The sequence below is a fragment of the Phyllopteryx taeniolatus genome, chromosome 1, assembly GCF_024500385.1.
Source record: "Phyllopteryx taeniolatus isolate TA_2022b chromosome 1, UOR_Ptae_1.2, whole genome shotgun sequence".
Lineage (NCBI taxonomy): Eukaryota > Metazoa > Chordata > Actinopteri > Syngnathiformes > Syngnathidae > Phyllopteryx > Phyllopteryx taeniolatus.
In genome coordinates this window covers 30,390,485-30,418,168 of record NC_084502.1, presented here as the reverse complement: position 1 = coordinate 30,418,168, position 27,684 = coordinate 30,390,485, and the positions used below count along the sequence as shown (strand labels likewise).

The following is a 27,684-nucleotide window of genomic DNA, read 5'->3' as shown; positions in this document are numbered from 1 at the left end:
GGTCAAGAACAAACTTAACTATATAATAAAAATTAATACATGAAAAATCGAAAAGAGAATTACCTTATGTACCTACCCACAGTCAGAGCAATTCGCTCACGTCCTTTCAATTTCCTTTCTGCTGAGTCATGTTGCTCACTTTTTTTCTCTTCTCGTAGCTGGCTTAAATTTCTTTTAGTAACAGGGTTGCATGTATGTTGAGAGACAACTTTAGAATCAGAGCACACTTACTATTATTTAAAATATGTCTGTGATGAAACAATGTTTTAACAATTACAAGGAAGACATCAACAAAATCATTCAAAAAAAAAAAATTACACTCTGTCAACAGATCAAGTCTTTATTGCTGATTGAATGCATGTTGACAACAAAAGAAGACAATCATATTCGGCAGCAAACTTGCTGTCTAAGATTACGTTACAAAGGACAAACGCGTGTTTTTCAGCAGGTCAGAATGATTAAAAAATAGATGTGGCAGAAATTCAGACAAAGTTAGCATGATCATGGAGGGACTGGCTAATTAATTTGGGAGATAGCAATAAGTAAAATACATTAACCTTGGTCATGGTAGCATACTAGCATCATTTGGGTGGTTCTTTTGACGACATGCTGTTTGGCAAACTGTTAGGCCATGGTGGATGGTCTTTTACCTTTTTATCTAACCGAGGAGGTTATGAAGCTTGACTTTTCTGTCACATAACAACAGACTGCTTGAATCGAGATGGACTGAAGTCTATAGGTCAACCAACCACATTCAATAAGCCTTCACACTTCAACTAAAAACCGGATAATGGCGGTTTGGTTCCCAGTCTGTCTCTCTTGTCGCGGCTACTCCTCCTGTGGACATTTTTGCGCTTTTCTATGTATAACTACATACGAAGGCCACTCAATTTATTCTCCTCACTCACAGGTTTCCCTGATTCATTTAGATTTTTTGCCCCCGAAAAATCGAGAAAATGAACCTTTTAGGGTATAGCTGACGAGGAAACCCCGAACGCAGGAGGTTTTTGTTATCGTTTTCAGTTCAGTGGTAAACACTTGTGTTCTGACACTCATATGTACCTATTCTAACCTGTGAACTTTTTTTGTTTTGGTGGGGGAGTTTATGGTATTATTTTAACCAAGTATGGGGCAATTACAGTTGTCTACTTTCAACCTGCACAATTTTGCAGGGGGAGTTACAGTTGTCAAATAGTGGTGCCTTGAGATACGAGTTTAAAATGCTTGTATTTCAAATAATCTTTCCCTATCAAAATGAAGGCAAGTGCCATTAATCTGTGCCAGCTCCCTCCCCCCCAAAAAAATCATGATTTGAAATGTGTTTTTCAATAAGGAAATGAGCACTGTAATATGATTTTTCAAATTTTTTTTTTTTTGTAATATAGATCAAATGTAAAGCGTTAAAACAGTTTGTGCATCATGATTTAATGCATCCAATCAATTCATGTGCTGCTCCTTCTGGTGTGTGAGCTTTGGCCACCGGGGGGCAGTATAATACAGTCAGACAGACACATACAGTATGAAGAAGAGTCACCACTACTCTTTTTGGGCCTTTTCGCAAAGTCCAATCTCCTAACCTTTATGCCACCTTTCCTAAACCTTTGTTGTAATACATCAAGGGTTCAAAGAGAGATAAAAAAAAAAGGTGCCTCCTTTGGAACATAAATACTTGTATATCAAGTTTTAGAGTAAACTTCAACTGGAAGTGGCATTAAACAGATTGTAGCCTCTTTTTGGAAGAATTGTTCACTATTTGTTAAAGTGCTGCTTACTGTGAAGTGAGTTAAGTTCACTGCCACCATACAGCGCTCATATCTCAAGTCTGCGCTCTCAAGTCGAAACAAAAAAAAAACGACTCATATCTCGTAAAACTCATAAGTCAGGTCACTCGTATCTCAAGGCACCCCTGTATTAACCAGCACAACTTTCTAGGGGTTAAGTTAGTTTTATTTTCACAAGCACAACTTTGGTGAGGAATTTACCTTAATCGTATTTTAAGCAGTGCAATGTTTGTGGGATTCACAGTCTTATTTTAACCAGGCCAAGCGAATAGTAGAGAATTTGATGAGTTTTTAGTTTGACAGGAGAGGATCAGATATTTTTGACCCAATTCTATCCATCCATCAATCCATTTCCAACACCGTTTATCTTGGTTAGGGTTGCGGGGCGCTGGAGCCTATCCCAGCTGACTTTGGGCGAAAGGCGCTACTACACCCTCAACTGGTCGCCAGTCAGTCGCAGAGCACATATAGACAAGGACAACCATTCACACTCACATTCACACCGTCACTGAGTGGGAACTGAACCCAAACTGCCCGCACCAAAGTCAGGCGAGTGTACCACTACACCATCAGTGACTTTGACCCAATTCTAATGCATGTTATTATACATTGCAATGTTCCAGATTAATTGAGATATTGCAGTATGGAACAGTTGTCCCATATCATCTGTATAATTTGTTGCAGTAAATAAGGGTTACTTGGTGGTACCTTTTGAGGGCATGTATGCAAATAAAGTATGAATATCCTGACCACACAAATAGAAAACATTGAGAGAATATAGTGTACTGTACATTTTTGTTTGGCTGCGAGTGGAATGTAGATCATATTTAAATATGTGATAATAATGTCACAGACCAGCTTTCATTCTTATGAACCTTAATTTTTGGCATTTTTGTGCATAAAAAAAGAAAAACAAATCAACAAAATATGAAATCTGTAGCAGCGAACAGTGCATGCATGCAGGCTTTTGTTTACATATTTGACCAGACACTTAGCATGCTAGCTAAATATACAATTCATTTTTAAAGCTATGTCTGACGTGCTATTTAGGATACATAAGCAAAATAAGTCCTCCATTTGGTAGCAATTTATCAAATAAAAAAGATATATGTGTTAATTTCAGGGAAACGTCAGCAGGCCTTCCCATTAATACCTGAAGACAAAATACAGCATGATTGTACGCGTGTAAGATCAAACCAGCAGTACAGAGAGGACAGTATAGGAATACACAGTACCTGTAATAATTGGGTTTGAAGGGGCCGTTCTTGTTGAGGCCCATGTACTTGGCCTGCTCGTCAGAGAGCTCTGTGAGGTGAGCGTCAAAGTTGGGGAGGTGCAAACTGGCCACATACTCGTCTGCAGGGAAAGAGTGACATCATCAAAGTTGGGAACATAACCAATCATCAAATCCAATGATTATTTGTTGACAGTAATACCTTGACATGCCGGTTTGTTTTTTTCTGTGACCAAGCTCATCACTCTATTCACTGGTATTTCAAATTATTTTTCCCAAGTGAAATGAAACCTTATTGCAGTAATTGTGCCTTTGTTTCCCAGCACGCTTGCTTTCTTTTATGTTAAGGATTAGATTGTTGTTGCATTGCTTGTCCAGAGGCTGACTCCACATGGGCCGCAAATTCCCCATACAAACACCAATGATTGACATGCCATTACACAATAGAAAACCATCTCACGAAGAAATTATTTGTAGATCTTTCCAACAATGCTGCCTTGAGCTTTCACACTTAATGCACATCCGTGTGTGTTGAAGTCACAGTTATTTGAAGGTTTATAATTACGGTAACATTGATATTAATTTCGGTGAACCCCCTTAAATGTGAGCATTAAGCGAGCGGCCTTTAAATAACTTTAATTAAATGCTTTGGTTGAATATTTTGGTGTTGAAATACAATATCTTTCATTCTCTTTTGTTTTATGCATCAGTTTTACAGTTAACTTCAACTGGGAGTGACAAATAAACAGCTTGAAGCAAGGACACTTAGTCTCTTACTTGGAGAACTGTGTGAGTGTGTCTGTTTCTTCAAAGTCATGTTATTCGAAAGTCTCATTTCTTGACAGCGAGATAGTAAGAAAGGGCACTACGGAACACTTTAAAAAGTATTTTAGTAAGTTTGTGTGTGTGTTTTAAGTGTGAGTATAAATGTGTTTAAAGAGAGTGAGAAGGGTAACACTATTTATTTATTTATTTTATTATTTAGTCTATCTTGATTTTCACCTACAGGGAGGGGTGCACTGTGTATACTTTTTGTAAGATTTTTGTTTGGTTGTGTGCAGAGGGATTTTTCTACATACAATAGCATGGGTGATTACATATAGTATGTACGTCTATGGTGTACGGTACACCGTGTTTTGTTTTATCGGACGTCTTTACCCATTTTCTTGGGCAGGAGATACACGTCCTGCTTGTAACGTCCCTCTGGAGCATTGAACAACTCAATCAGGGCCAGTGCCTACAGGCAAACACAAGAGCCAGACAGAGAGAGAGTCGCCAGTCATAAACATTGCAAAGAACAACCTGATATCATGTTGTTTACGGATCCCGAGACATGACAAGGGGGGAGGAGGGGAATGGTGGCCACAAAAGTATAGATATACAGTGGAGCCCCGCTATTCACAGAGAATTTTAACCCATCTAAAATTGATGGCCCCCGGCCTCACTAAAGATGATACCAGTAAAATTTGTGATAAGGGAGAAAGTTATAATTGGCTATATTAATAGTTTAGGTGACAAATATACCAGAAACTATGCTCTTAAAACACTTTAATAGCATTTCCTCCACATACAAACATCTTTAAACATTACGGTACTCTTAAAAATGCAGAACTGTATAATACAGGCAACAATTTACGGCAAATCACTCATCTCTCGCTGGTGTCTGCTTGCTCTGTGTAGTCAAATCGCCACCTCCCACTCTCCACTTCTGTACTTCCAGTGGAGCGTTACCAAAAAAAAAAAAAAATTCCAGAAACTAATTGCCTCCTTCGCCTCTTCACCCAGCAAGCTGCTAACTAGCTGTCTAGCCTGTTGCCAGCACCGGTACCTCGACAAGATGGTTTATATAACGTTAACAACAGTTGGTGGGCGGATATCTTATTCAGATGATGGATAAATGCTGCTGGACAGATGCTTGAGGCAGAGTGCTGATGTTTTTTTTATCTGGCAAATTAGGTCAGCACTGTAAAGATGACTTTACATCCTACGGATGAACATCAGACTACCAACGAAACATGACATTTTAACAACTAACTTCAGAACTGTTCTCCCAAAGTATATACATACACAGTAGAGATGCACCGAAATGAAAATTCTTGACCGAACGCTGAAACACCGGAAGAAAGTATCAATCAAATTGAATTTGTAAGCGCTTTTCATACAAAAAAATGCAACACAAAGCACTTTATATTTATTAAAATATAAAAATAAATCAAACCCGTCAATTAGTGGTGCGCAGTGGAAACCGTATAATCAGGAAAATATATAAATTTGGACGAAGGTACAGATTAGGATTTAACTGACCAATCGCGATAAAGCTTATTGATGATGTCATTGTATCTGTCTCAGTATAAAAATGGCTTGTGCACGTCTAGTCATGGAGCTCACAGGCAGCTTTTTTTATTTTTTTTTTATTTTTTTTTTTAACCAGTTCCAAGCTGGTTAAAAGACAAGCTTTACGAGCTGCTCAGAAAGGAATATGGGAATGCTCGCTTGTGCTGCAACAGCCAGCACAATACGAACTGCGGCTAGATAGATAGTGGCTAACACAGTGCAGAACATCTTGGCGTTTTGGTTGAAAAAAAAAAAAGCCATCCGTTGATCGGCTGGTTCGCACTGGAGGAGAAGGCACATTTGTTGGTTGCGAACGTGTACATGTAACCCGGGACTGGCAGAGCAGCGCAAAAGTTGGGGGATGAAAAAAAAAACAAAATCTCTAATCCTCGCCTGAGTGCTCCATGGCAGGTAACAAGCAACACAACATTTCTGAAAGTACAGTGGAGCCCTGATAAAATGGACCCCGATATAATGGATATAGGATTAACCGGACCGTCGGGACTGAACAATGTGTCCAAAAATAGTTTCTATTTGGTACAGTAACATTTTATTGTCAAGTCGTTCACCTTTGGCAACAGATTTTGAACTAAGACGCACACTAATTCCTCGTGGCTCATGAAAGTGACTCGCCTATGTTGAGTACTGTACGTCAACAATGTCACCATAACCATGCACACCAGCGTGGTATGTTTGGATAAGATGTCAATCTTTCAAACATTTTCAATTCATTTCATTATCAAACCGTGACTGCAGGCAGTGTGTAAAATAGTGACAATAGTGCGTAAATTTTTTTTATAAACCTATTCTCCATTGTTCACTGGAAAACTGTTTTTGTGCTTAGTCCAAAGCCATGTCTCACGTAAAAATGTTGCTTTGGTGGCAAGCAGTAGCTTTGTCTAGTAGAAAAAAAGTGCTTTACCACCATCTTGTGGTATCTATAGGCAAATACAAACCTTTTTGTGTGAGCATCAATTACACACTATTCATGGCAGGGCTCAGTCCCTATCGCTGTAACATAGCACACAAAAAGCTCATTTGTGGCCACAAAATACTCAATGGTCGGCTTAAGGCACTGTAAAGTAATTTTTATCTGGGTTTTTTTTCAATACTGTACATTACAAATGTTAGAAAATACGTGCTGAAAACATGCAAAGACTGAGAACAATTTAGTACTGACTTGTTGTGAGTTGTTGTGTGTAGCATGGGTGGGGCTAAAAACTAGCCCATTGACCTATCTTTCTGGCTTTCGGCCCTCCCCCACTACTGTAGATAAAAACCAATTGCCATCTGTGGCTATTTGACGCAATTGCGAATTACTTAGTAATAATAGCTTGGCCCGTTTCTACCACAACATCGTGTAGTTAGCCAACAAGCTCTAAAAAAATGCATCTTCCCTGGGGCTATGTGTTATTTGGACTACAGTGTCTCTGTTGGGGTGACCAATGCGCGGGGTGGGTGGTGGCATGTTTGGCAGCCCAGGGCCGATCTGTGGGGCCCGCTAGCTGATACTGGCTAGCACCTTGCTCAGTGTTGCTGTCTGTGTCACATTACAGAGAACCTCAAGGAAAAGTTAACTGTTTATTGAAAACAGCGGCACACGTTTTTTAGCCTGTAGTTGACTACAGACATCTGAGCACATAGCGTGCTAACGAACGTAATCAACTTATTGACAGAAGAAGGGTTCGTCTCCTGCGCCCCCACAGTCATTTTAGAGCTTTATTTTACATCCATCCATCCATCCATTTTCTGAGCCGCTTCTCCTCACTAGGGTCGCGGGCGTGCTGGAGCCTATCTTTATTTTACATAAATGGTGATTTCTTTTTTTTTTTTCATTCAAATTTGGCATTTTTTAAAAACACTTCTCTGTGGTGTGTGAAATTTACAAAACATTTATTTGGTCCCTTTAATATCATTCCCATGAACAACAAGCAAATGGAGCGCACCTTCACTAGAAACTGCAATAAGTGAGCTGCTCTCACTCACCGTTTCTAGACAAGATATGCTCCCTTTGCTTATCTAACTGTCCAGGAATGATATGAATATTATTAATTTGTATATTCTGTGTACATTATACCTACTTTGTGGGGACAAATTAGCATTTTGTGCTCACGTTATATCTATATTTGTGGCCATAAATTCAATTCCATGTCATATGTCTGGGGTTCCGTAGTGGTGTATTGAATGCACAGCGAGCGCACAACGTCCGACCTGAGTGGTCGCGGTGATGGACAGCACAAAGGTGGGCACTGTGGAGCAGCTCAGATTCAGGAGGCGACCCTGAGAGAGAAAGCAAACAACCCGAGATGGAAGCTAACACGATGATTAAAACTACTAGCACAATCCAAAGCAATCTAGCCGAAGATCCGTTACCTCGGCCAGAAGCACAACTCTCTTCCCATCCGGCCAGATGATGTGGTCCACCTGCGAGCGGACCCGCTCCCAGGTCAGCTCGTGGCTGCGCAGACTGGCCTGCGTGAGGACGATCAAAGACAATCAAAAAGTCAAAGAGAGGACCCCGGACAAACGTGTAGACGTTTACCACATCAATCTCCGTGTTGGAGTGACCCATGTTGCACACCACGCAGCCGTTCTTCATGCGGTCCAGTTGCTCTCTGGTGACGACATTCTTGTTGCCTTCAGCACCAGAAACAATGGAAACAAAATAGTAACACGATGGAGTCAACAGGTTGCAGGTCCAAGTGCACCATTCCAATTTTAGGCCTCTGTCACCGTTTTTTGACTGTCTATTACAGGACTGGGCAAAATATCCACCAGTCCATTGTTTGTCTATATACTGTATGTGCCATTGACATTGCCTGCCGACCAGCCCAGGGTGTACCCCGCCTCTCTCCCAAAGTCATCTGGGATAGACTCCACTCACATGAGACCCTAATGAGAATGAGCGCTATAGAAAATGCATGCGGGAAAGTCAAATTTCAAACGTGTGTTTTTTCCTCTCTATTTGCTTTCTTACCAGTGCAAGTGATGACCACGTCCATCTGCCGGATGACCTCGCTCAGTTTGACCACTCGGAAGCCGTCCATGCTGATCGGGTGTGATTACACAAACATTGTCAACAACTTCAAACGATCAGTATTAGGGCTCGGCAATTCATTAGTTTGAGCTATTAAAACCAGTATATTATTAGTGGCTTACACTAACTAGCTAGTTTTAAAAAAAAGCACTGCCAGTGTTGAAAAATGTGTGACTTTTTTGACCCCTCTCGAAACAATTTTTAAAAAAAGCGACGAGTAGCTTTAGATTCCCACTAAGAAAGTGACGTAATGAGCGGAATCATTTTCAATGTCTTGCGTATGACAAGAAGGGAACCCGGTGGAAGGCAATTGCACTGAACATTGCCAAAGGCCCTTATTTTGAAATTATCTGTCTAATGTATAATGATAAATAAACATATAAAACAAAAGCAAACCTTGTTTTGAACAATGTCATTTGCTTTTTCTATAAGCAAGGAGGGGAAAAAATTGGTAGAATGTGAAATGGGATTTTCGTGGAAAAGATGGGAGATTCCTTTTGAAGGCCTTATCGCATAACCTAGTAGACATAAAAATAGTAGCAGATACTTACCATGCCTGCAGGGCGCAGATGGGGTCGATCTCAGTGATGCACACGATGGCTCCCAGGGCTTTTAGAGCCGTGCAGCAGCCTTTGCCCACCTACACCACATACAGGGGCATCTCAATACATTTGAGATCAGAGACAACTGTACTTGTAGAATATCAAGCTAAAGATTGCTTTTTACTTGCATTTGTTCCTGTCCATATTGTTATGAGTGTGTGCATTAGCTATAATGTATGGTTGCTATTTGAATTTATTTCATGAAATTGTGACTGTGGCCTGTGTTTTAAACAGTGGCATTCCACTCATGTTCTTTGTATATTCAAGCAATTTCGTGACTTACCAAATGTATGAGTTAAGATTACTCACTAAGGTTCTTTTTTTTTTTAAAGAATAAGTGCACCTTTGAGGTTATGTGCGTCATTGTGCCACATTAAAATCAAATAGCCAATAAAGCTAACTGTATCAGATGTGTACGTGAGTAACTGCACTACACTGACCTATAAAAAAAAAATAAAAAATCTGTGATGCACGGAATCTGCAATGAATTAACCGCGATAAAGTGAGGGATTACAATTCCAAAAGTAAGAATAGAAAAGTAAGAATTGGCGCCCTCCGGTGGCATTTTTGTGTCAAGAACAAGTGCTAAAGTAAGTCGAGGAGCTTCATTTAGACATAAGTAGTGCTTTGCCCCCACCCTGTGGCATCTATAGGCAATTTCAAACTTTCCAGGGGGGCTGTCAAATACTCGCACATTTTCGCTCTTTGCGACAGTGCTTGCTCCCTCGTCCCCTTGAATAGTGGGGATTCACTGTACTGAATTGGTTTGTTTTCTTTTTTTTATCTGCTGCAAGCCATAATCATTAAAAACAACATAAATAAAGACTGGAAATATTTCTACCATGTTCTAATTTTACAATTACAACATAATAAATCATTTTTGAGATGCGCATGTAAAACGTGTTTTCATGAGCATTTTAATCAAGAGAAATCACCTCTCCATAACCGCACACCACCACCTGTTTACCACCAAACATGATGTCCGTGGTCCTCTTCAAACTGGCAAAAAAATAAAATAAAATAAAAAATCAAATGAGTGAATTTGGGTGTTCGACAGACGGATGGACGCTCACCCATCCAGGATGGATTCACGGCAGCAGTAGAGGTTGTCGAACTTCTGCTTGGTGACCGAGTCATTCACGTTCATGGCCGGGACGCACAGCTTGCTGGCTTTAGATAGCTGGTACAGTCTGCAACATGGCCACACGGGAAAACTCAACAGTCTGTGTAAGCCAACTTGGAACTAATATGACCACATCTCAGAGACTCAGTTTGCTGTTGCCGTTTACAGCCACAGCTAATAACTGTACACACTCTGAAAGTGAATGGAATTGGTCCAAAGTCACCAGGAAAAAAATTAAACCCCTCCTGTTATGTTGCGGGTCAAATTGACCCTTCTAAAAGTTTAAAACATCAGAAAATGTACATTTGTGAAATTTCAGGATTAACCTAAAATAACATTTACAGGTCAGATTAATTTTACCAATGTCCAACTGTTCAATGTTTCAATTATTTTTGAACAACTTGCTGTTCGACAACAAGGCGCTGAATGGCAAAATTCACAATAGGTGTTTGAGCCATGAAAATCTCCAAGGACGGCCACTTCTATGGCTTTCTGTGACGCCTTCTGTGTCTCTGTATCTCTTTACAACCTGACACTGCGCCCAATTCTCGTGACCGGTGTAAATCTGGTGTGGCGGGCGGGCGGCGCAACTCTGCGTGAGGGAGGGGTTAGACCGGTATTGGTAATTTCGTAGACCAGCACACCCCAGTGCACCTGAGAGTGGGCGGGCTGCACCACTGTGGGTGTGTCTACAGCCGACTTCATTCACCGCTAATCAAAGCGGTTCTTCTCATTCCCTTTAAATGCGGCTCAATGACAGTCTCACATGGAGACATCTCTGTGCGGAAGAGGCCGATCCGTAATCGCAGCGATCCGTGCATGATTGGAACATTGTCACTGCTCAGGGCAACCGACAGTGTGAGCCGGTTCCCTTATGAAATACAGAATGAGCTGGTGATAACCGCTGGTGACTTAAACATGTCCAGGGATTTCAGTATCTGTCTGCTTGTGCCCTGATCAAATTCACCAAAATCGCATTAGACCAGCGGTCTACCTTGTGGCAGGAGTTAGATGTGGTCTGAGCAGGCATGAATTGAGATCGCATGTCCAAGGACACAGGCTCTCTTGCACGGAACGCCCATCTTGGCACAGACCAGTCTGCCAAATTGGCAAACGCACAGAGAGTCTTGCGCTTACAATATATATAGTAATATCAGGATACGCTGGCATTTGGGCCACACCGCAGATGCGCTGTCTATGAAAAATTGAGCCCAAAGTGTCTTGTAAGTCTCACCGGTGAACTCCGGTGACACTCTCCTCGACGATGCCCCGCACTTTCTTGAACACGTTGGGGTACTTCTTGTAAACCCAGTGTGTCAGGTCTCCGCCGTCGTCCAAGATCTGAGGAAGACGGATGACAGCTGAAGGTCTCCTCACTGCACCAAAGCCATACCGTACCTTACCATATTGGCCTGCCAGCCCTCCGTGTTGACGCAGCGGTCGATGCACCACCAGAAATCGTCCTCGGACTCGCCCTTCCAGGCAAACACGGGCACTCCTGCGGGAAGCGACACTCCATCACGATCAAGTTGTTAGACAGTTTCACAGTTACGCACGTGTGTGTCTGCAGTGACATGACAAACTAAAAAAAAACACCAGCCGAAAATAAGAGTTGTTTAGGTTAAACTGAAACACAAGTTGATCGGACTAAAATGAAACAATAAAGATGAAAAGGTTAAATTGAACTCCATCCATCCATTTTCTGAGCCGCTTCTCCTCACTAGGGTCGTGGCGCGCTGGAGCCTATCCCAGCTGTCATTGGGCAGGAGGCTGGGTACACCCTGAACTGGTTGCCAGCCAATCCCAGGGCAAAGACAAACAAACAACCAGTCGCACTCACATTCACACCTATGGGCAATTTAGAGTTGTCAATTAACCTACCATGCATGTTTTTTTGGTATGTGCGAGGAAACCGGAGTGCCCGGAGAAAACCCACGGAGGCACGGGGAGAACATGCAAACTCCACACAGGCGGGGCCGGGGATTGAACCCCAGTCCTCAGAACTGTGAGGCAGACGCTCTAACCAGTCGTCCACCGTGCCGCCTACATAAAATATGTAAAGGTTAAAAAAAAAAACTAGCATAACAATTTAAGTTGTGCAGGTTATACTAAAACTACACAAAAAAGCTACAGAAGTGAAAATAAAATTACAAAAGGAAATAGTTGTCTATGTTAAGACAAAACCAATTAAAGTTGTACAGGTTCAAAATATAACTACTGTATTTTCACGACCATAAGGCTCACTTAAAAGTCTTAAATTTTCTCCAAAATGGACGCCGCGCCTTGTGTGTGCACCGAGTTCCAAAATCTGTACATGTAGTTGTGTGACTTTAATGAGAGCTCCGCCTGACTGACTGGGAGCATTGCCTGCCGACACGCTGCTTATATAGAGGAAGGCGGAGGTGACTGAGGACAACATGCGGACGTAAAGGTGGAAGGGTGCGCTTGACAGAGGACGCTAAAGACACGCCAGCCCAGTAGGTATATAGTTCCGGTATGTGCATCGGTTTGGCTAACGACCCCCGAAAATGGCCCCTACGAAGGGACACGCTTACGAAGCACAGTTTAAACTGCAAGCTATCAGTTACGCGGAGGAACATGGGAATCGAGCAGCCACGAGAGAATTCAAGATCAACGAATCCATGGTTCACAAGTAAAAAAAAGTTAGTACAGAACTATCCCCAAAAAGTTTACCGGCTAAAATAAAACAAATTAAAGTTGATCAGGTTAAAATACAACTACCAAATAAAAGTTGTACAGGTTAAAGTAAATCTATCCAAATTGTTGTACAGGTTAAAAATAAAACTACCATGAAAAAAAAAAATTGGCAGGTTACAATAAAGCTACCCCCCAAAATGTGCCCAGGTTAAAATGAAACTACCAAGAGTAAATAGTTGTAGGGGTTTAAAACAAATAAATAAATACAAATACAAATACAAATAAACGTGTACAACTTGTACTAAAAGTAGCAAAAATATTATACAAGCTAAAATAAAACTACCCCAAAACAAAAAGTTGCACAGGTTAAATTCCAAGTGTTAATCAAACTAATGGTTTGATTTCTGAAAGCATCTTGGGCGGATGTCCGCGCTGGAACCTCGGGGATCTCACCTGTTTCAGCCAGAGCGGCGGCCACCTCATTCTGGGTGGAGTAGATGTTGCAGGCGGTCCAGCGACACTGAGCCCCCAGGGCCACCAGGGTCTCGATCAGCACCTGAGAGGCAACCGGAACAAACAAAATGACTAAGACACCGGAAAGGATGCCGGGCAAGGCCATGCCGGAACCTACCGCCGTCTGAGCGGTGATGTGGGTACAGCCCACCACCTTGGCCCCCGCCAGAGGCTTCTCGCCCTGGGCTCTCTTCCTCAGGGAAATGAGGGCCGACATGTCTGGAGGAAGCAAACGCACGGATTGGACGTCAGTCAGGCAACATAAACGACATGACGCAGCGGTGCCGAACCCCACACATGACATGCGATAGACATTTTCATTTTGACCGCCACCTTAACTTAACAGTGTTACCAACTGACGAGTTTTTCCAGTTACAAGCTGTCACAGATTTTTTTTTTTCTTTGTTTTGCGAGCAGGGTTGTAAAAATTCCGGCAATCTTCAAAGTTGGAAACTTTACATGGGAATTAATGAACATTTGTAGGAATAAACAATGAATTGAGTAAATTGAAAGACTCTTCTTAATAGGGAATTTAAATATAGCTGGTAAAAGTATATTTTAGCATTAGCCTTACTAAAACAATATCAACTAAAGGCCCCTATCTTTGAAAGAAGATGGAGACCAGTTTTGCACCTTCTTAGATAGGACTCCGTGTCCTTTTTCTGTTCTTCTTCTTTTTGTACTATAGTTTAAAAAAAACACCCAATTGTGAATGAAGGCCCAATCTCAGGACACTACTTTTTGACAATAAAAGTCCCCTCCCCTCAAAAAAAAAAACAAAAAAACAACACGCCGATTTTATGCAAGTGCTGTGGTACCTTGATTTACAAGTGCCTCAACAGGTTTTTTGAGTTACAAAGCTATGACTTTGTCAATTTTTTGCTTTGTGTCGCCAGCCAAAATTTGACACTTGACTACAAAATGAAAACACACGCAAGGAGCTGCTGTCAGCCACAACTCACATTCAGATGCTCACACGTAGACCGGCCATGTTCCTGCTGTCCCTCAATGGGCCACGCCCCTTAAAGCCACACACATAACACTAGATCTGTTTTTGTGAGACATCTTTACATTTTCTTTTATTATGTTTTCCTATGTTTTTATACAATACAGTACAATATAGTACAATGGTACCTTGACTTATGAGAGCACTGACGTACAAAATTTGAGTGACGAGCGAGATTCAGTTACGCTGTTGCTCGAGTAAAGTGTGAAAATAAAATGGAACAAATAAGGTCAAATGTAGGCAAGGAGAGCTACCTTATTTACATGGATGCTTGCTATTCGCAGAAAAAAAATCTATTTATGTTTAAATATAATAACTTTATATTAAATTGCCCCTAATTGCCAGTTACTTCATATACATTCCCATTAAAAGTTTCCAATTTGGAATATTTCCCAAATTCTTAGGTTTCTATGCACATTTATCATAAATGTTCCTGAAATTTGCTAGAAATTTTCCATCCCTTTGCAACACCATACAAAAAATGGTGATGCTTTTGGGGGAGCTGGCACAGATTAATCACATTTTATTTTGTTTCAATTGGGAATATTGATTTGATTGGGAAAAAAAGAGAAAATTGAGTAATGAGCTTGGTAACCAAAGAGATTAAACTAATAAGTAACCGTCACACTGTATAGCTAGCTATAACGTGTGCAGAAAATGAATTTTCTCGGTTTGACATCATCCCCACGCACAACTTGGACATCTGGGTAAGCAAATGGAGTGCAGCTTTTCTAGAAACTGCAATAATGGATTTCCTCTACTTACCATTCTAGAAAAGGTGCGATGCATTTGCTCACCTAACTATCCTGGAGTGATATTAATATTTGTATTTGTGCACACATTATACAGTACTTACTGTAGTATTTTGTGGCCCCAATTGAATATTTCTTTTTGTTAACATTTTTATTTATTTAAATTCCCATGGAGGTGCGGGGAGAACATGCAAACGCCACACAGGAAGGCCGGAGCCAAGATTCGGACCCTAGACTTTAGAACTGTGAGGCAGACGTGCCCACAACTCGTCCACCGTGCTTCCCCTCTCTCTTTTTTCATCATATTCCTTGCCATTAAAGTTTTTATTTGCAGACACACCAATCTTGGAACAGAGGGACAATCCCCAAAAGTACCTTGTTCGGCAATTTCAATCTCACGACGGCCAAACTCGGCCTGCTTGTTGTTCTTCACGCAGAAGTCGCTGCTGCCCTGTGTGTTGACCTGAGCTTTGTCTCGGGGGGATGTTTCGTCATCAGAGCTGTCAGTGTACGACGCAGCTGGGAAAGCAAGGACACAAATGTGAATAAATGCACCACAAGAGGCCTTTTGAATGCACTGAGTGAACAAATGACTGACATACAGTTTATTCACAGCGTTGCACTTTTTCCACATTTTGTTATGTTCCAAACTAGATTGAATTGGCAACCAAGTCAAACTTCGGTTACCTGACTATTTCTGAAAATGTGTCGAATTTACATAATTGCACCCCCAACCAGGTTTTCTGTGCCCATGACCTGAAAGCTAGGCTGGGCGAAGATCCAGAGCCACTTACAAGCCACGGCCGGGCTACACTGTGTGAAACACTATTACATCAAAGCCAAAAGGTAAGTAGAGCTGCACCGAGTGTTGTTGGATGCACAGATTAGTTTCTGATAAGTAGCACATACTTGCACACTTAAGTGTCTGAAGTGCTGCCTCCACCAGTGAAAATGGTTGTACGGTTTTCATGGGCGCTTGCTTTTTTTCCCCCAAACTCTGGTCTCCATTCCTGCAAGTAGATGCCGCTTTCCTTGTTCAATCCCCTAGCTTCACCTTCTAGTTGTCATGGTAACAAAACCCAGGCTCAGTAGTTAATGGGAAGAGGTGTACTGTTGCTCATTTGCATGAGACAGGTCCACCTCCTCAAAACAGGCTAATTGTAATTATAGTGACTTTCATTATTTAATAAGAGCAACTAAAATATTACATCGTATGTAAATGTATTTGTATAATTGTTTACTTTTACAATATTTTTCATGTTATTTTTTGACAATAATCCAATCAACCATATATTTTAATATTGACAATATTAATAAAGCAATAAAAATAATAAATATATTTTAATACACATATTTTTGGCAATAAAGGGCTAAAACGCTAAGTTGAAACGCAGTACCCGAGCTGTAGCTATCTGTGGACGACTGCGAGATGGAGCGAGAGAGCGAGCGGCGGCCAGCCTTCGTCGGGTATTTGCTGAACTCCTGTTTGTCCTCCGCATTGGCAAACTGGATCTGCAGGAGAGGAAAACACAACAAAAAGGTTCCAATGTTAGTTGTCATTCTTCGAGGATTTTTGGCAGGCCTTTTTTCAGAATGGAATCCAATGTTTGTCCAAGTATTTTTTGTCTGCGTGTCATGACAGTTGGTGCTGATGGCCAGCCGTCCTGTGGATGCCTGTGCACAAGTCTTGCTTCTATTTTGCTAGGTACTTTGTGCTTCCTGCTTTTGCTCTCATGGCTACTGAGAACATATAAGAAATAGAATTGCTCTCAATTAAATGTTGTCTTGAAAGTCAACCAAATGGAATATATAGTATATACTGAATATGAAAAGTGCAGGTTGTTTCTTTAGCCTTCCAATTCCTAAACATTTCCAGGCATAAGTCTGTTCTCTGGCGAACATATCCAGAGGACTTCAGTGATCACTTATTTCAAATGTTTTCATTCACTGTGGAATGCTGTCAAATTTCCTCCTTATTTTAGATGTCCTTTGAAAGTGTTTGCACTGAAAACCAACACGCAGGTCAGCAGAGTTGACACAACACACACGGTGCACACCATAAATCCGGGAGCACACGAATGACAAGGGCTTGTGTGTGGACAAACTCCTACTAGGGAATTTGTTCACATGAGTCCCAATCAGAAGCAGGTACCCTAGACCAGTGATTTCCAACCTTTATGGAGCCAAGGCATCCATCCATCCATTTTCTACCGCTTATCCGAGGTCGGGTCGCGGGGCCAGTAGCTTTAGCAGGGACGCCCAGACTTCCCTCTCCCAGCCACTTCATCCAGCTCTTCCGGGGGGATCCCGAGCTGTTCCCAGGCCAGCCGAAAGACGTAGTCTCGCCAGCGTGTCCTGGGTCTTCCCCGGGGTCTCCTCCCGGTGGGACGTGCCCGGAACACCTCACCAGGGAGGCATCCGAATCAGATGCCCCAGCCACCTCATCTGGCTCCTCTCGATGTGGAGGAGCAGCGGCTCTACTCTGAGCTCCACCCGGATCACCGAGCTTCTCACCTTATCTCTAAGGGAGAGCCCGGACACCCTGTGGAGGAAACTCATTTCGGCCGCTTGTATCCGGGATCTCGTTCTTTCGGTCACGACCCACAGCTCGTGACCATAGGCGAGGGTAGGAACGTAGACCGACCGGTAAATCGAGAGCTTTGCCTTTCGGCGTAGCTCCTTCTTTACCACAACGGATCGATACAAAGTCCGCATCACTGCAGATGCTGCACCGATCCGCCTGTCGATCTGCCGTTCCATTCTTCCCTCACTCGTGAAGACCCCAAGATACTTGAACTCCTCCACTTGGGTCATCATTTCCGACCCGGAGAGGGCATGCCACCCTTTTCCGACTGAGGACCATGGTCTCAGATTTGGAGGTGCTGATTCTCATCCCAGCCGCTTCACACTCAGATGCGAACTGCTCCAGTGGGAGTTGGAGGTCACGGATTGATGAAGCCAACAGAACCACATCATCTGCAAAAAGCAGAGATGCAATACTGAGGCCACCAAACCGGACCCCCTCTACACCTCGGCTGCGCCTTGAAATCCTTCTTAAAAAGGGGGACCACCACCCCAGTCTGCCAATACAGATGCACTCTCCCCGATGTCCATGCGATGTTGCAGAGGCGTGTCAACTAGGACAGCCCCACAACATCCAGAGCCTTAAGGAACTCCGGGCGAATCTCATCTACCCCCGGGGCCTTGCCACCGAGGAGCTTTTTAACTACCTCGGTGACCTCAACCCCAGAGATAGGAGAGCCTGCCTCAAAGAACCCAGACTCTGCTCCCTCATGGGAAGGTGTGTCGGTGGAATTGAGGAGGTCTTCGAAGTATTCTCCCCACCGACTCACAACATCCCGGGTCGAGGTCAGCAGCGCCCCATCCCCTCTATACACAGTGTTGATGGTGCACTGCTTCCCCCTCCTGAGACGCCAGATGCTGGACCAGAATTTTCTCGAAGCTGTCTGGAAGTCTTTCTCCATGGCCTCACCGAACTCCACCGAAGTTTTTGCTTCAGCGACCACCAAAGCTGCATTCCGCTTGGCCAGCCGGTACCCATCACCTGCCTCAGGAGTCCCACAGGCCCAAAAAGCCCAATAGGACTCCGTCTTCAGCTTGACGGCATCCCTCACCGTTGGTGTCCACCAACGGGTTCGGGGATTGCCGCCACAACAGGCACTGACCAACTTACGGCCACAGCTCCGGTCGGGCCGCCTCAGCAGCGGAGGCGCGGAACATGGTCCACTCAGACTCGATGTCCCCCGCCTCCTCCGGAACATGAGCAAAGTTCTATCGGAGGTGGGAGTTGTAACTCTTTCTGACAGGGGATTCTGCCAGACGTTCCCAGCAGACCCTCACAATAACGTTTGGGTCTGCCAGGTCTGACTGGCATCTTCCCCCACCGTTGGAGCCAACTCACCACCAGGTGGTGATCAGTTGACAGCTCCGCCCCTCTCTTCACTCAAGTGTCCAAGACATGCGACCGCAAGTCCGAAGACACGACCACAAAGTCGATCATCGAACTGCGACCTAGGGTGTCCTGGTGCCAAGTGCACCTCTGGACACCCTTATGCTTGAACATGGTGTTCGTTATGGTGCCAAGGAATATATTTTACAATTGAAAAATCACACGGCACACCAACAAACAAAAATGTCACAAAAAGTGCATAAATTAATTACTGTATGTACTTCCTCCCATCTAAGAGAAGAGCATTTATTTGTTCTGTCTGTCACGATGCCTCACTGGCATAAATAGATGAACAAAGATACATTATTTCTTGCAAATAAATTTTTTTTGGAACAATTACAAAAAAAATGATAATTTCCCACGGGACACCTGAAGAGCACTCATGGCACACTGATGTGCCCCGGCACACTGGTTGCGAATCACTGCCCTAGACAGATGGGCGATGGTACATTGCGAAGCTTTTTATGCCTGGTCTGTTCAAAGTGGGCGGAGCACGGTGTCAAAGTTTGATGATTCTCGGAAAGTAAAAAAAAATAGCCCCAGAAACTCGGGTGGACATGTCTATTATAACAGGACACACCAAAAAGTCTCCAGGACCCATGCCCAAAATTGAACAGGAAGTTGACAATTTAGGTTTGAAGCAGCCAATCTGGATGAATTTGCTCCGTCGCGCCACCTTGGAAGGTTTTGGAAAAAAATCAGATCCCAAAACCAGTTTCACTAACCGACACGAAATTGAGTGGGCGTTTCTATTATAACAGGTTGCACCAAAAAATCTCAAGAACCCATGTCTTAAACTGGAGAGTAAGTCGGTCATTTTGGTCTGAGGCAGCCCATTTGGGCAAATTCTGGGGCTTGTACTTTGACCAACTCCAAATCGGGAATTTGTCTAAAGTGGAAGCTGATATCTTAGATGGGCAAGGCTAAATTCAGAAGAGTGACATAGTTCAGCCATGTTGAGGCCCACCCAAAAAGACGATTCTCCACAAGGTCGTAACTGCTACGTTGTTGCTTTGCAAAGTTTCTGATGCTGAATAAACACAATTAATATTATTTGGCCATACTGCCCGTTCTTGTAGAATTGCAAAGCACTGTGTGACTCGCCTCGACCTGCGAGTGTGCGTGAGAACAAATCAAGTGTGTCTCGAGATGAAACGGAGTTGCTCGCGGCCACTCACCGCTGTGTGCGCCATCGCTGCCTCTGCGTCCTCCGAGTGACATTACGGCACCCGCTGGACCCGACGATATTAACCCCAGCGAGAAAAAACCCGCCCAGTCGAGTGGGAGGCGCCGTTCACCTGTTAGCCTCACTTCCAACGGCCCACAGGCAGACAAAGCGAGAGAGGTAAAGATGAAGACGGATAAAGAGAGGGACAGAAATAAAGTGTGAGAGAGTGAGACAAAGAGAGCGAGAATAAGCGAGAGAGCATGCTGTACCCCTTTTTTCCATCCTCCCTTCTTTCATTCCTCGTCTTCCATGCTTCCTAAATTATTTCCTTCCTTTTTTACTTTTTCCTTCTTTTCTTCCTCCCCTTCCTTGTTTCCTTCCAAGGATCTTTTGTTAGTTCCTACTTCATTTCTCCCTTCTTTCCTTTCATTCCTTTTTATTCTTCCATGCTTCCTTATTTTATTCTGTCTGCCCTTGCTTTTCCTTTCCATTTCCTTCCTCCCTTCTCTCCGTCTTTTCTCCTTTCAGCCTTCTTTCATTCCTTTCTACTTTTCTACCTTCCCTCCTTGTCCTCCTTCCTTTCTTCCTTCCTGTCTTCTTCCATGGTTCCTTTTTTTATTTTCTTCCTGATCTCCTTATTTCCTTTTTTACTTCTTTCTGCCATCTTTATTTCTTCCCTCTCTCCCTTCATTTGTTCCATTACTTCTTCTCTTTCAGGCTTTCTTCCTTATTGCCTTCCTTGTTTCCTTCCTTTCCTTTCCTTCCTGCTCCCCTTTTCCCTCTTTCTGCATTTCCTTTCATTTTCTGACTCCCTTCTGTCCCCTTCATTCCTTCATTCATTCCTTCTTTTGTTCCTTCATTCCTTCCTCCCCTTTTATGTTGCTTTCTTCTTTCCTATACCTTCCTTTATTTCCTTCCTTATTTCGTTCTCCCCTATCCTTTTCTCCTTCCTTCCTTCAGTCCCCTTTTCCTTCCTTCCTTCCTTCCTCTCTTCTTTCATTTCTTTCTTGTGGTCTGCCTTCTCTTCATCTCCTCTTCCTTCTTTATTTTCTGTTCCATTTGCTCCTCCTCCATTTTCCCTATCTCCTTCTTCACTTCTGACCCCATCTTTCCTTCCTTCTTTAGTTCCTCCATTACTTACTTCTCCTTCCATTCTTTCTTTACTGTCTTCCATCCTTCTTTCCTTTTCCTTTTCTTTATTCTCTTTGTGATACCCAAGACTTGTCTTTCCTTATTTCCATCCTCCCTTCTTTCCATCATTTCACACTTCTTTCATCCCTTTCTTATTTCCTTCTCCTCTTCTTTTCTTTCTTCCTCCCTTATGTATCCATCCTTTCCTTCCTGAGTTCCTCCCTTTCTTTCATTTCTTCCTTTTTTCCTTCCTTCCTCATCCAAGGTACAGTAAGTGCCCAGCTGAAGGGATTTGTTTGCGATATATGCATTTTAAAATTGAGAGTATCTATGTATCACTCAGTCAAATCAAATAAAGTCATCAATTGGCTAATAGGAGGAAAATAGTAGTTTCTGTCTTTACAGGTTGCAAAGGGGCAACAAAAACGCCCGCTGACACATGACAGGCATCAGAAACCCGTTTCATAGAAAATGGCACATCAGGAGCGTAACGGTACATCCAGAATGTACTGGCCTGGGCTCTTGTCGTCATCAAACAAACAAGCCAGCCAGTTAGATCTTAAAGCCAGAAACTTTTTTCTCGAGGTGATCCCCGGCCAGGTGGCAGACTTAATCTGCTTCGGTGAGGGCCCGCCGTCATCCGACAGACGCTCTTACATCAACACATTGGCCGCTTGACTTAGTCTTAAAATAAATGCCTTGAGTCTGTTTGGATGGACACATGCACGGCGGATTACACACAAAACATTGCATGGACACAATTACAGTACGTGACCTCAGGTAAATACTGCAGGTAGATCGGTAAGTAGGCAGACAGACAGAGAATAAAGTCACATTTTTCCAACATAAAGTGATAATATTTTGATATTAATGCAATCCAATACCACCCTGTGCAGCCGCACGTCGCACATTCCAAGAACCACTTATGATGATGCGTCCCAATCATATCACAGCTTTTAATTGGCCCAAAAGATAAGGTAAGGAAGAGTAACTGGTTCAGTATTAGGGCTGTGACTGTCAAATATTTTCAGGAATCAATTATTATAGCAATTAGTCCATTGATTACTCGCTTGAAAATGTATTTTGCATTCAAATGAATTCTTTTTTCTCAATTACTGTTTATCAACCGATTATTCTTGTTTGTTTGGTTTTGTTTACTGATTAAACAAAACCAAATAAACAACAATTAAGCAATGACACCAGAGAGAGTGATGTTGTACTTACGAGGCTTTTTCAAAGTGAGAGCCACTTATTGGCTACTGATTAATGCGAATGAAGAGCTATTAGTTAGTTATACAGTACACTTCTGAGGCTGCTTCAGGTTCAACTACATCTCAATTACACGTTATTCGCACTACGGCTCCAAATAATCAGTATTTTTGTCATAGATTAAACTGACTATTTTTTTTCTCCATAAAGTTATTATGATTCGGTGACGGTTTTGGTCCGTAAGAGGTCAGAAAATAGGAAAAACTGTTGATCATTGTTTTTTAAAGTGAAAGCAGATGTTTGGAAACAAAAGATAACCAGTCTGCTTTCAAGAAGGACTACAATATTTCCTGTTGAGAGGCTGAAATCATTGGATTTGAACAATTTGAAGTTATAAAAGGGCTCCGAATGATTACTCGATTATCAAAATAGTTGTTGATTCATCGATTAATTATGACACCTATATTTATCATGTTTGTTTTATTTGCGCACCAGTCCTCATTTCAAGGTATGCACTTTTTTTTTTAAAGGATACGATATAATAATTCATTGCTAATTATTTTGCGGTCCCCGAGCTACAGCTCGCAGACCCCCGGGGGTTCGGGGACCACGGTTTGAGATCGACGTGGATAACAGGCAATAAGAAAAACGTGGACTGCGTTCCAATATGAAAACATATTGGATGGTAGGAATGCTGCAGAGAGCTTATAACAACAAAGCACTTTGTTATGAATACACGCCAGAGGCTCAAGTCCAACTGAGCCGGCACTTGCACCCCGGAAAACTAGTGAATGTGTGAGTCAAACATTTGCTTCAAGGAGACATATTCCAGTTTTTTTTTAATTAACATTTGAATGCCTTTGTACAAGTCCTGCCAAGACAACAGTAATAAAACTGGAGCTTTTTTTTTCTTTTTAACCAGCAAATTGGTCAAATTGTCCAACTTTAGTGTGTGTGTGTGTGTGTGTGTGTGTGAGTGGAGAGAAAGAGCAAGTGAGAGAGAGCAGTGTGAGAGAGGGGGCGGGGGCTTGAGTGTGTGCGACAGAGTGTGTATGAAAGACAACTAGTGTGTGTGTGTGCGTGTGCTTGCTTGTGTGAGTCAGTGACCTCGTCTCTCCTTCCCATGGAGCCGTTACACAACATACCCTGCTGAGAATGAGACTCACCGTATATTTGCTCATGTATCACCATTTGGAAACCCTTTTGCTACATGGCGGGTTAAATGGACCTGTTCATGTTTCATTTTTTTGTGAATGTTCTCCTTGCCTCGTTCTTTTCCGATTTGTATTATATGAATATTATACATGTATTTATACCCACACAGTGGTACCTTGACTTACAAGTTTAGTTTGTTATGTGACCGAGCTTGTAGCTCAGTTTATTTGTCAAGCAAATACATTTTCCCCGTTGAAATGCAATTAATCTGGTCCAACTCCCCCCCCAGAAAAATCACCTTTTTGTTGTTTAGATGTTTTTGTTTTTATGTAGAAAAATAGCATTGTATTGGATACATATTTATATAAAACCTATAAAAACGAAGAAGAATGTAAGTGTAAACTGGTTTTATGACGTCAAAAAGTCTCTCTCTCTCACACACAATAAGTGCACTCGTGGTGGTGTGCATTTAAGGGGCTTGGCCTAGTGAGTGCAGTCAGAAGCTGCAGTCATTGAGACTGGCACTTTACCATGCGGTTAGTTCAGTGTTAGAGTCTGATCCATGCTCCTCTCATCCATCCATCCATCCATTTTCTGAGACGCTTCTCCTCACTCGGGTCGCGGACGTGCTGAAGCCTATCCCAGCTATCATCGGGCAGGAGGTGGGGTACACCCTGAACTGGTTGCCAGCCAATCCCAGGGCACATACAAACAAACAACCATTCGCACTCACATTCACACCTACGGGCAATTTAGAGTTGTCAATTAACCTACCAAGCATGTTTTGGGGATGTGGGAGGAAACCGGAGTGCCCGGAGAAAACCCACAGAGGCACAGGGAGAACATGCAAACTCCACACAGACGGGGCCGGGGATTGAACCCCGGTCCTCAGAACTGCGAGGCAGACACTCCAACCAGTCGGTCAGCGTTCCACCTGCTCCTCTCATGTGTTTTCATTTTGGATTTGTGTGCTAGACTGTTTGTCCTGTTCAATTAACAGATGAAAGTGCATCGATGACTTCGTTTGTCGCTTCACTTGAGCGGCGACGTATCTGGAGCTCGGCGATAACTCAAATTTTGCCTCGCAACACTGCAAAAAAATTGGCCAAGTAACAGCTCGTAACTTGAAAGACTCTTAAATTGGGACACTTGTAGGTCAAGAAACAAACCACTGTTAAGGCACCACAGTTCTGAGGTTCAGGGTTCGAATCTGGGCTCCGGTCAACGCTAGCTGGAATAGGCTGCGCCCTGAATAAGGGTAAGGCGTAAAGAAAATGGATGAAGGATATATAGATATACTGCATACAAACAACGATTCGTGCAGAAGGTCACATTGAGGTACACCCTGGAATGGTCGCCAGCCAATGTCGAGGCACATATACAGACAAACAGTGGACTGGTCACAAGTCAATGTGAAGGGACATACAGACAAACAAAGCATTCCCTCTCACATTCGCACTGTGAATTACCAAATTGTCACACCTATGGACAATTTCGTCTTTAATGAGCTAATAACATGCTAACATGTTTTCGAACTATGGGAGGAAAAATCCACGCAAGCATGGGGACGAAACCCCAGACGTGCTGCCCATACTCATGAAGATATTATACTGCGGCAGTAGCAACCGGTCCGGGAGAAGGTCTGCCTGCCCCCCTCCCCCCTTCCACGGGAATGCGGCGGCTAGCCCTTACCTTCTTGACGGACTTGAGCGTGGGGACGGCGGTGAAGGCGGCGGAGGGCATCTCCCCGACATTCATGTTCACGTCGCTGCTGTTCTTGCTCACGGTCAAGGCCGAGTATTTCTCCGCCACGTTCTCGGTCTCCTTGACGTACTTGGTGCCTTGTTTGACCTCGGCCACCATTCCGTCGGACGCCGCCGAGTCGCTCATCGCGTCCGCCGCGTAGGTTGTCCCGTGTCGGGGAGCGGGGTTGATGGGACAAGGTTACCGGAGGGAGGAGAGGACCCCCCCCAAAAAAGCACGTCTAACACAGACGAACAACTATTTCTCTTTGGCTGGGAATATTAAGCGCTTTTGTGTCTTGGCGACTTTGTTTGAGGGCAGTCGCTCGGTTCTGAGGCGGCGGCGATCTCATCGGTCCGGAGGCAGGCTGCATCTCTGCGGGGCGGGGAGGGCAGGAGAGGGAGCGATGCGCTGAGGCGAGCGGGTCACCTGAGCTCTTGGCAAGGGGGCGGGGGTCGCCTCTATCGGCTGTGCCGAGGAAAGCGGGGCAGTCAACCCGACGACAATAAGGCCATTGTTGTACTTTTTGTACTTCTGAGTTAAGGCGACAGTGGTACATTGTGTTTCCATGGTTACACAAGGAGTGTTTTGGCTCAGCCTCCCCCCCCCCCCCCAGGAAGGCCAATAATAGTCCCGCCTTCTTCACCATAATTGGTCCATTGTGAAACTGTAGCCACCTGAGCTTCCGGGAAGTGCGGGGGTGGCCAGTCGCCTTCATCTACTCCGTGGTGGAGAACGGGAACGTCAAATCGACAAAAATGAAGCCATTATTGGACTTTGTGAATTGCTTTGCGTTACAATGACTTGTTGCAACGGTCGCACATTGTCTGTTCCCATGGTTACACAATGTGTTTTGACTTAGTCTCCCCCGCAATCAGGAAGTCCCTTAATAGTTCCGCCCTCTTCGTCGTGATTGGTCGATTGTAAACTAGGCTTCTGACGGCTACCTTCAGTCACAACAAAAAACATATACTGTACATCAAATAAACAAATAAACGTATTTTGACAACAGAAAAGGAAGGTTGCCTTAAAAATGTAAGTCTTTTATATATATATATATATATATATATATATATATATATATATATAAAACCCCAATTCTTATGAAGTTGGGACGTTGTGTTAAACAAAAATAGAATACAATGATTTGCAAATCAAGTTTAACCTATATTTAATTGAATACACTACAAAGACAAGATATTGAATGTTCAAACTGATAAACTTGATTGTTTTCAGCAAATAATCATTAACTTAGAATTTTATGGCTGCAAGACGTTCCAAAAAAGCTGGGACAGTTGGCAAAGAAGACTGAGAAAGTTGAGGAATGCCCATCAAACACCTGTTTGGAACATCCCACAGGTGAACAGGGTAATTGGGAACAGGTAGGTGCCATGATTGGGTTTAAAAGGAGCTTCCCTAAATTGCTCAGTCATTCACAAGCAAAGATGGGGCAATGTTCACCTCTTTGTGAACAGGTGCATGAGAAAATAGTCGAACAGTTTACGGACAATGTTCCTCAATGTACAACTGCAAGGAATTTAGGGATTTCATCATCTACGGTCCATAATATCATCAAAAGGTTCAGAGAATTTGGAGAAATCACTGCATGTAAGCGGCAAGGTCGAAAACCAACATTGAATGCCCGTGACCTTCGATCCCTCAGACGGCACTGCATCAAAAACCGACATCAATGTGTAAAGGTTATCACCACGTGGGCTCAGGAACACTTCAGAAAACCAATGTCAGTAAATACAGTTCGGCACTACATCCGTAAGTGCAACTTGAAACTCTATTATGCAAAGCAAAAGCCATTTATCAACAACACCCAGAAACGCCGCCAGCTTCTGTGGGCCCGAGATCATTTAAGATGGACTGATGCAAAGTGGAAAAGTGGTCTGTGGTCCGAAGAGTCCACGTTTCAAATTGTTTTTGGAAATTGTGGACGTCGTGTCCTCCGGGCCAAAGAGGAAAAGAAGCAGCCGGACTGTTATGGAAGCAAAGATCAAAAGCGAGCATCTGTGATTGTATGGGGCTGTGTTAGTGCCAATGGCATGGGTAACTTACACATCTGTGAAGGCACCATTAATGCTGAAAGGTACATACAGGTTTTGGAGAAACATGCTGCCATCCAAGCAACGTCTTTTTCATGTACGCCCCTGCTTATTTTAGCAAGACAATGCCAAACCACATTCTGCACGTGTTACAACAGCGTGGCTTCATAGTAAAAGAGTGCGGGTACTAGACTGGCCAGCCTGCAGTCCAGACCTG

General features: G+C 43.2%; 1 protein-coding gene across 2 annotated transcripts; it reads right to left on the bottom strand.

Annotated features, from left to right (window-relative positions):
• Positions 1-324: 324 nt before the first annotated feature.
• On the bottom strand, positions 325-25,957 carry ahcyl1 (adenosylhomocysteinase-like 1). 2 transcript variants are annotated; one of them, XM_061788168.1, is made up of 17 exons: positions 25,366-25,957; positions 16,438-16,552; positions 15,416-15,559; positions 13,401-13,501; positions 13,223-13,325; positions 11,515-11,609; positions 11,346-11,452; positions 10,062-10,178; positions 9,924-9,987; positions 8,938-9,026; positions 8,327-8,397; positions 7,892-7,986; positions 7,723-7,821; positions 7,561-7,629; positions 4,174-4,252; positions 3,017-3,137; positions 325-2,934 (listed from the first exon to the last, which is right to left on the bottom strand). In XM_061788168.1, the coding sequence occupies exons 1-17, from the start codon at positions 25,561-25,563 to the stop codon at positions 2,928-2,930; spliced, it is 1,674 nt and encodes a 557-aa protein (XP_061644152.1). In that variant the 5' UTR covers positions 25,564-25,957; the 3' UTR covers positions 325-2,927. The 2 variants fall into 2 exon arrangements, with proteins under 2 accessions (XP_061644152.1, XP_061644161.1); XM_061788177.1 differs by lacking the exon at positions 25,366-25,957 and adding an exon at positions 20,189-20,338.
• Between the last annotated feature and the right edge of the window lie 1,727 nt (positions 25,958-27,684).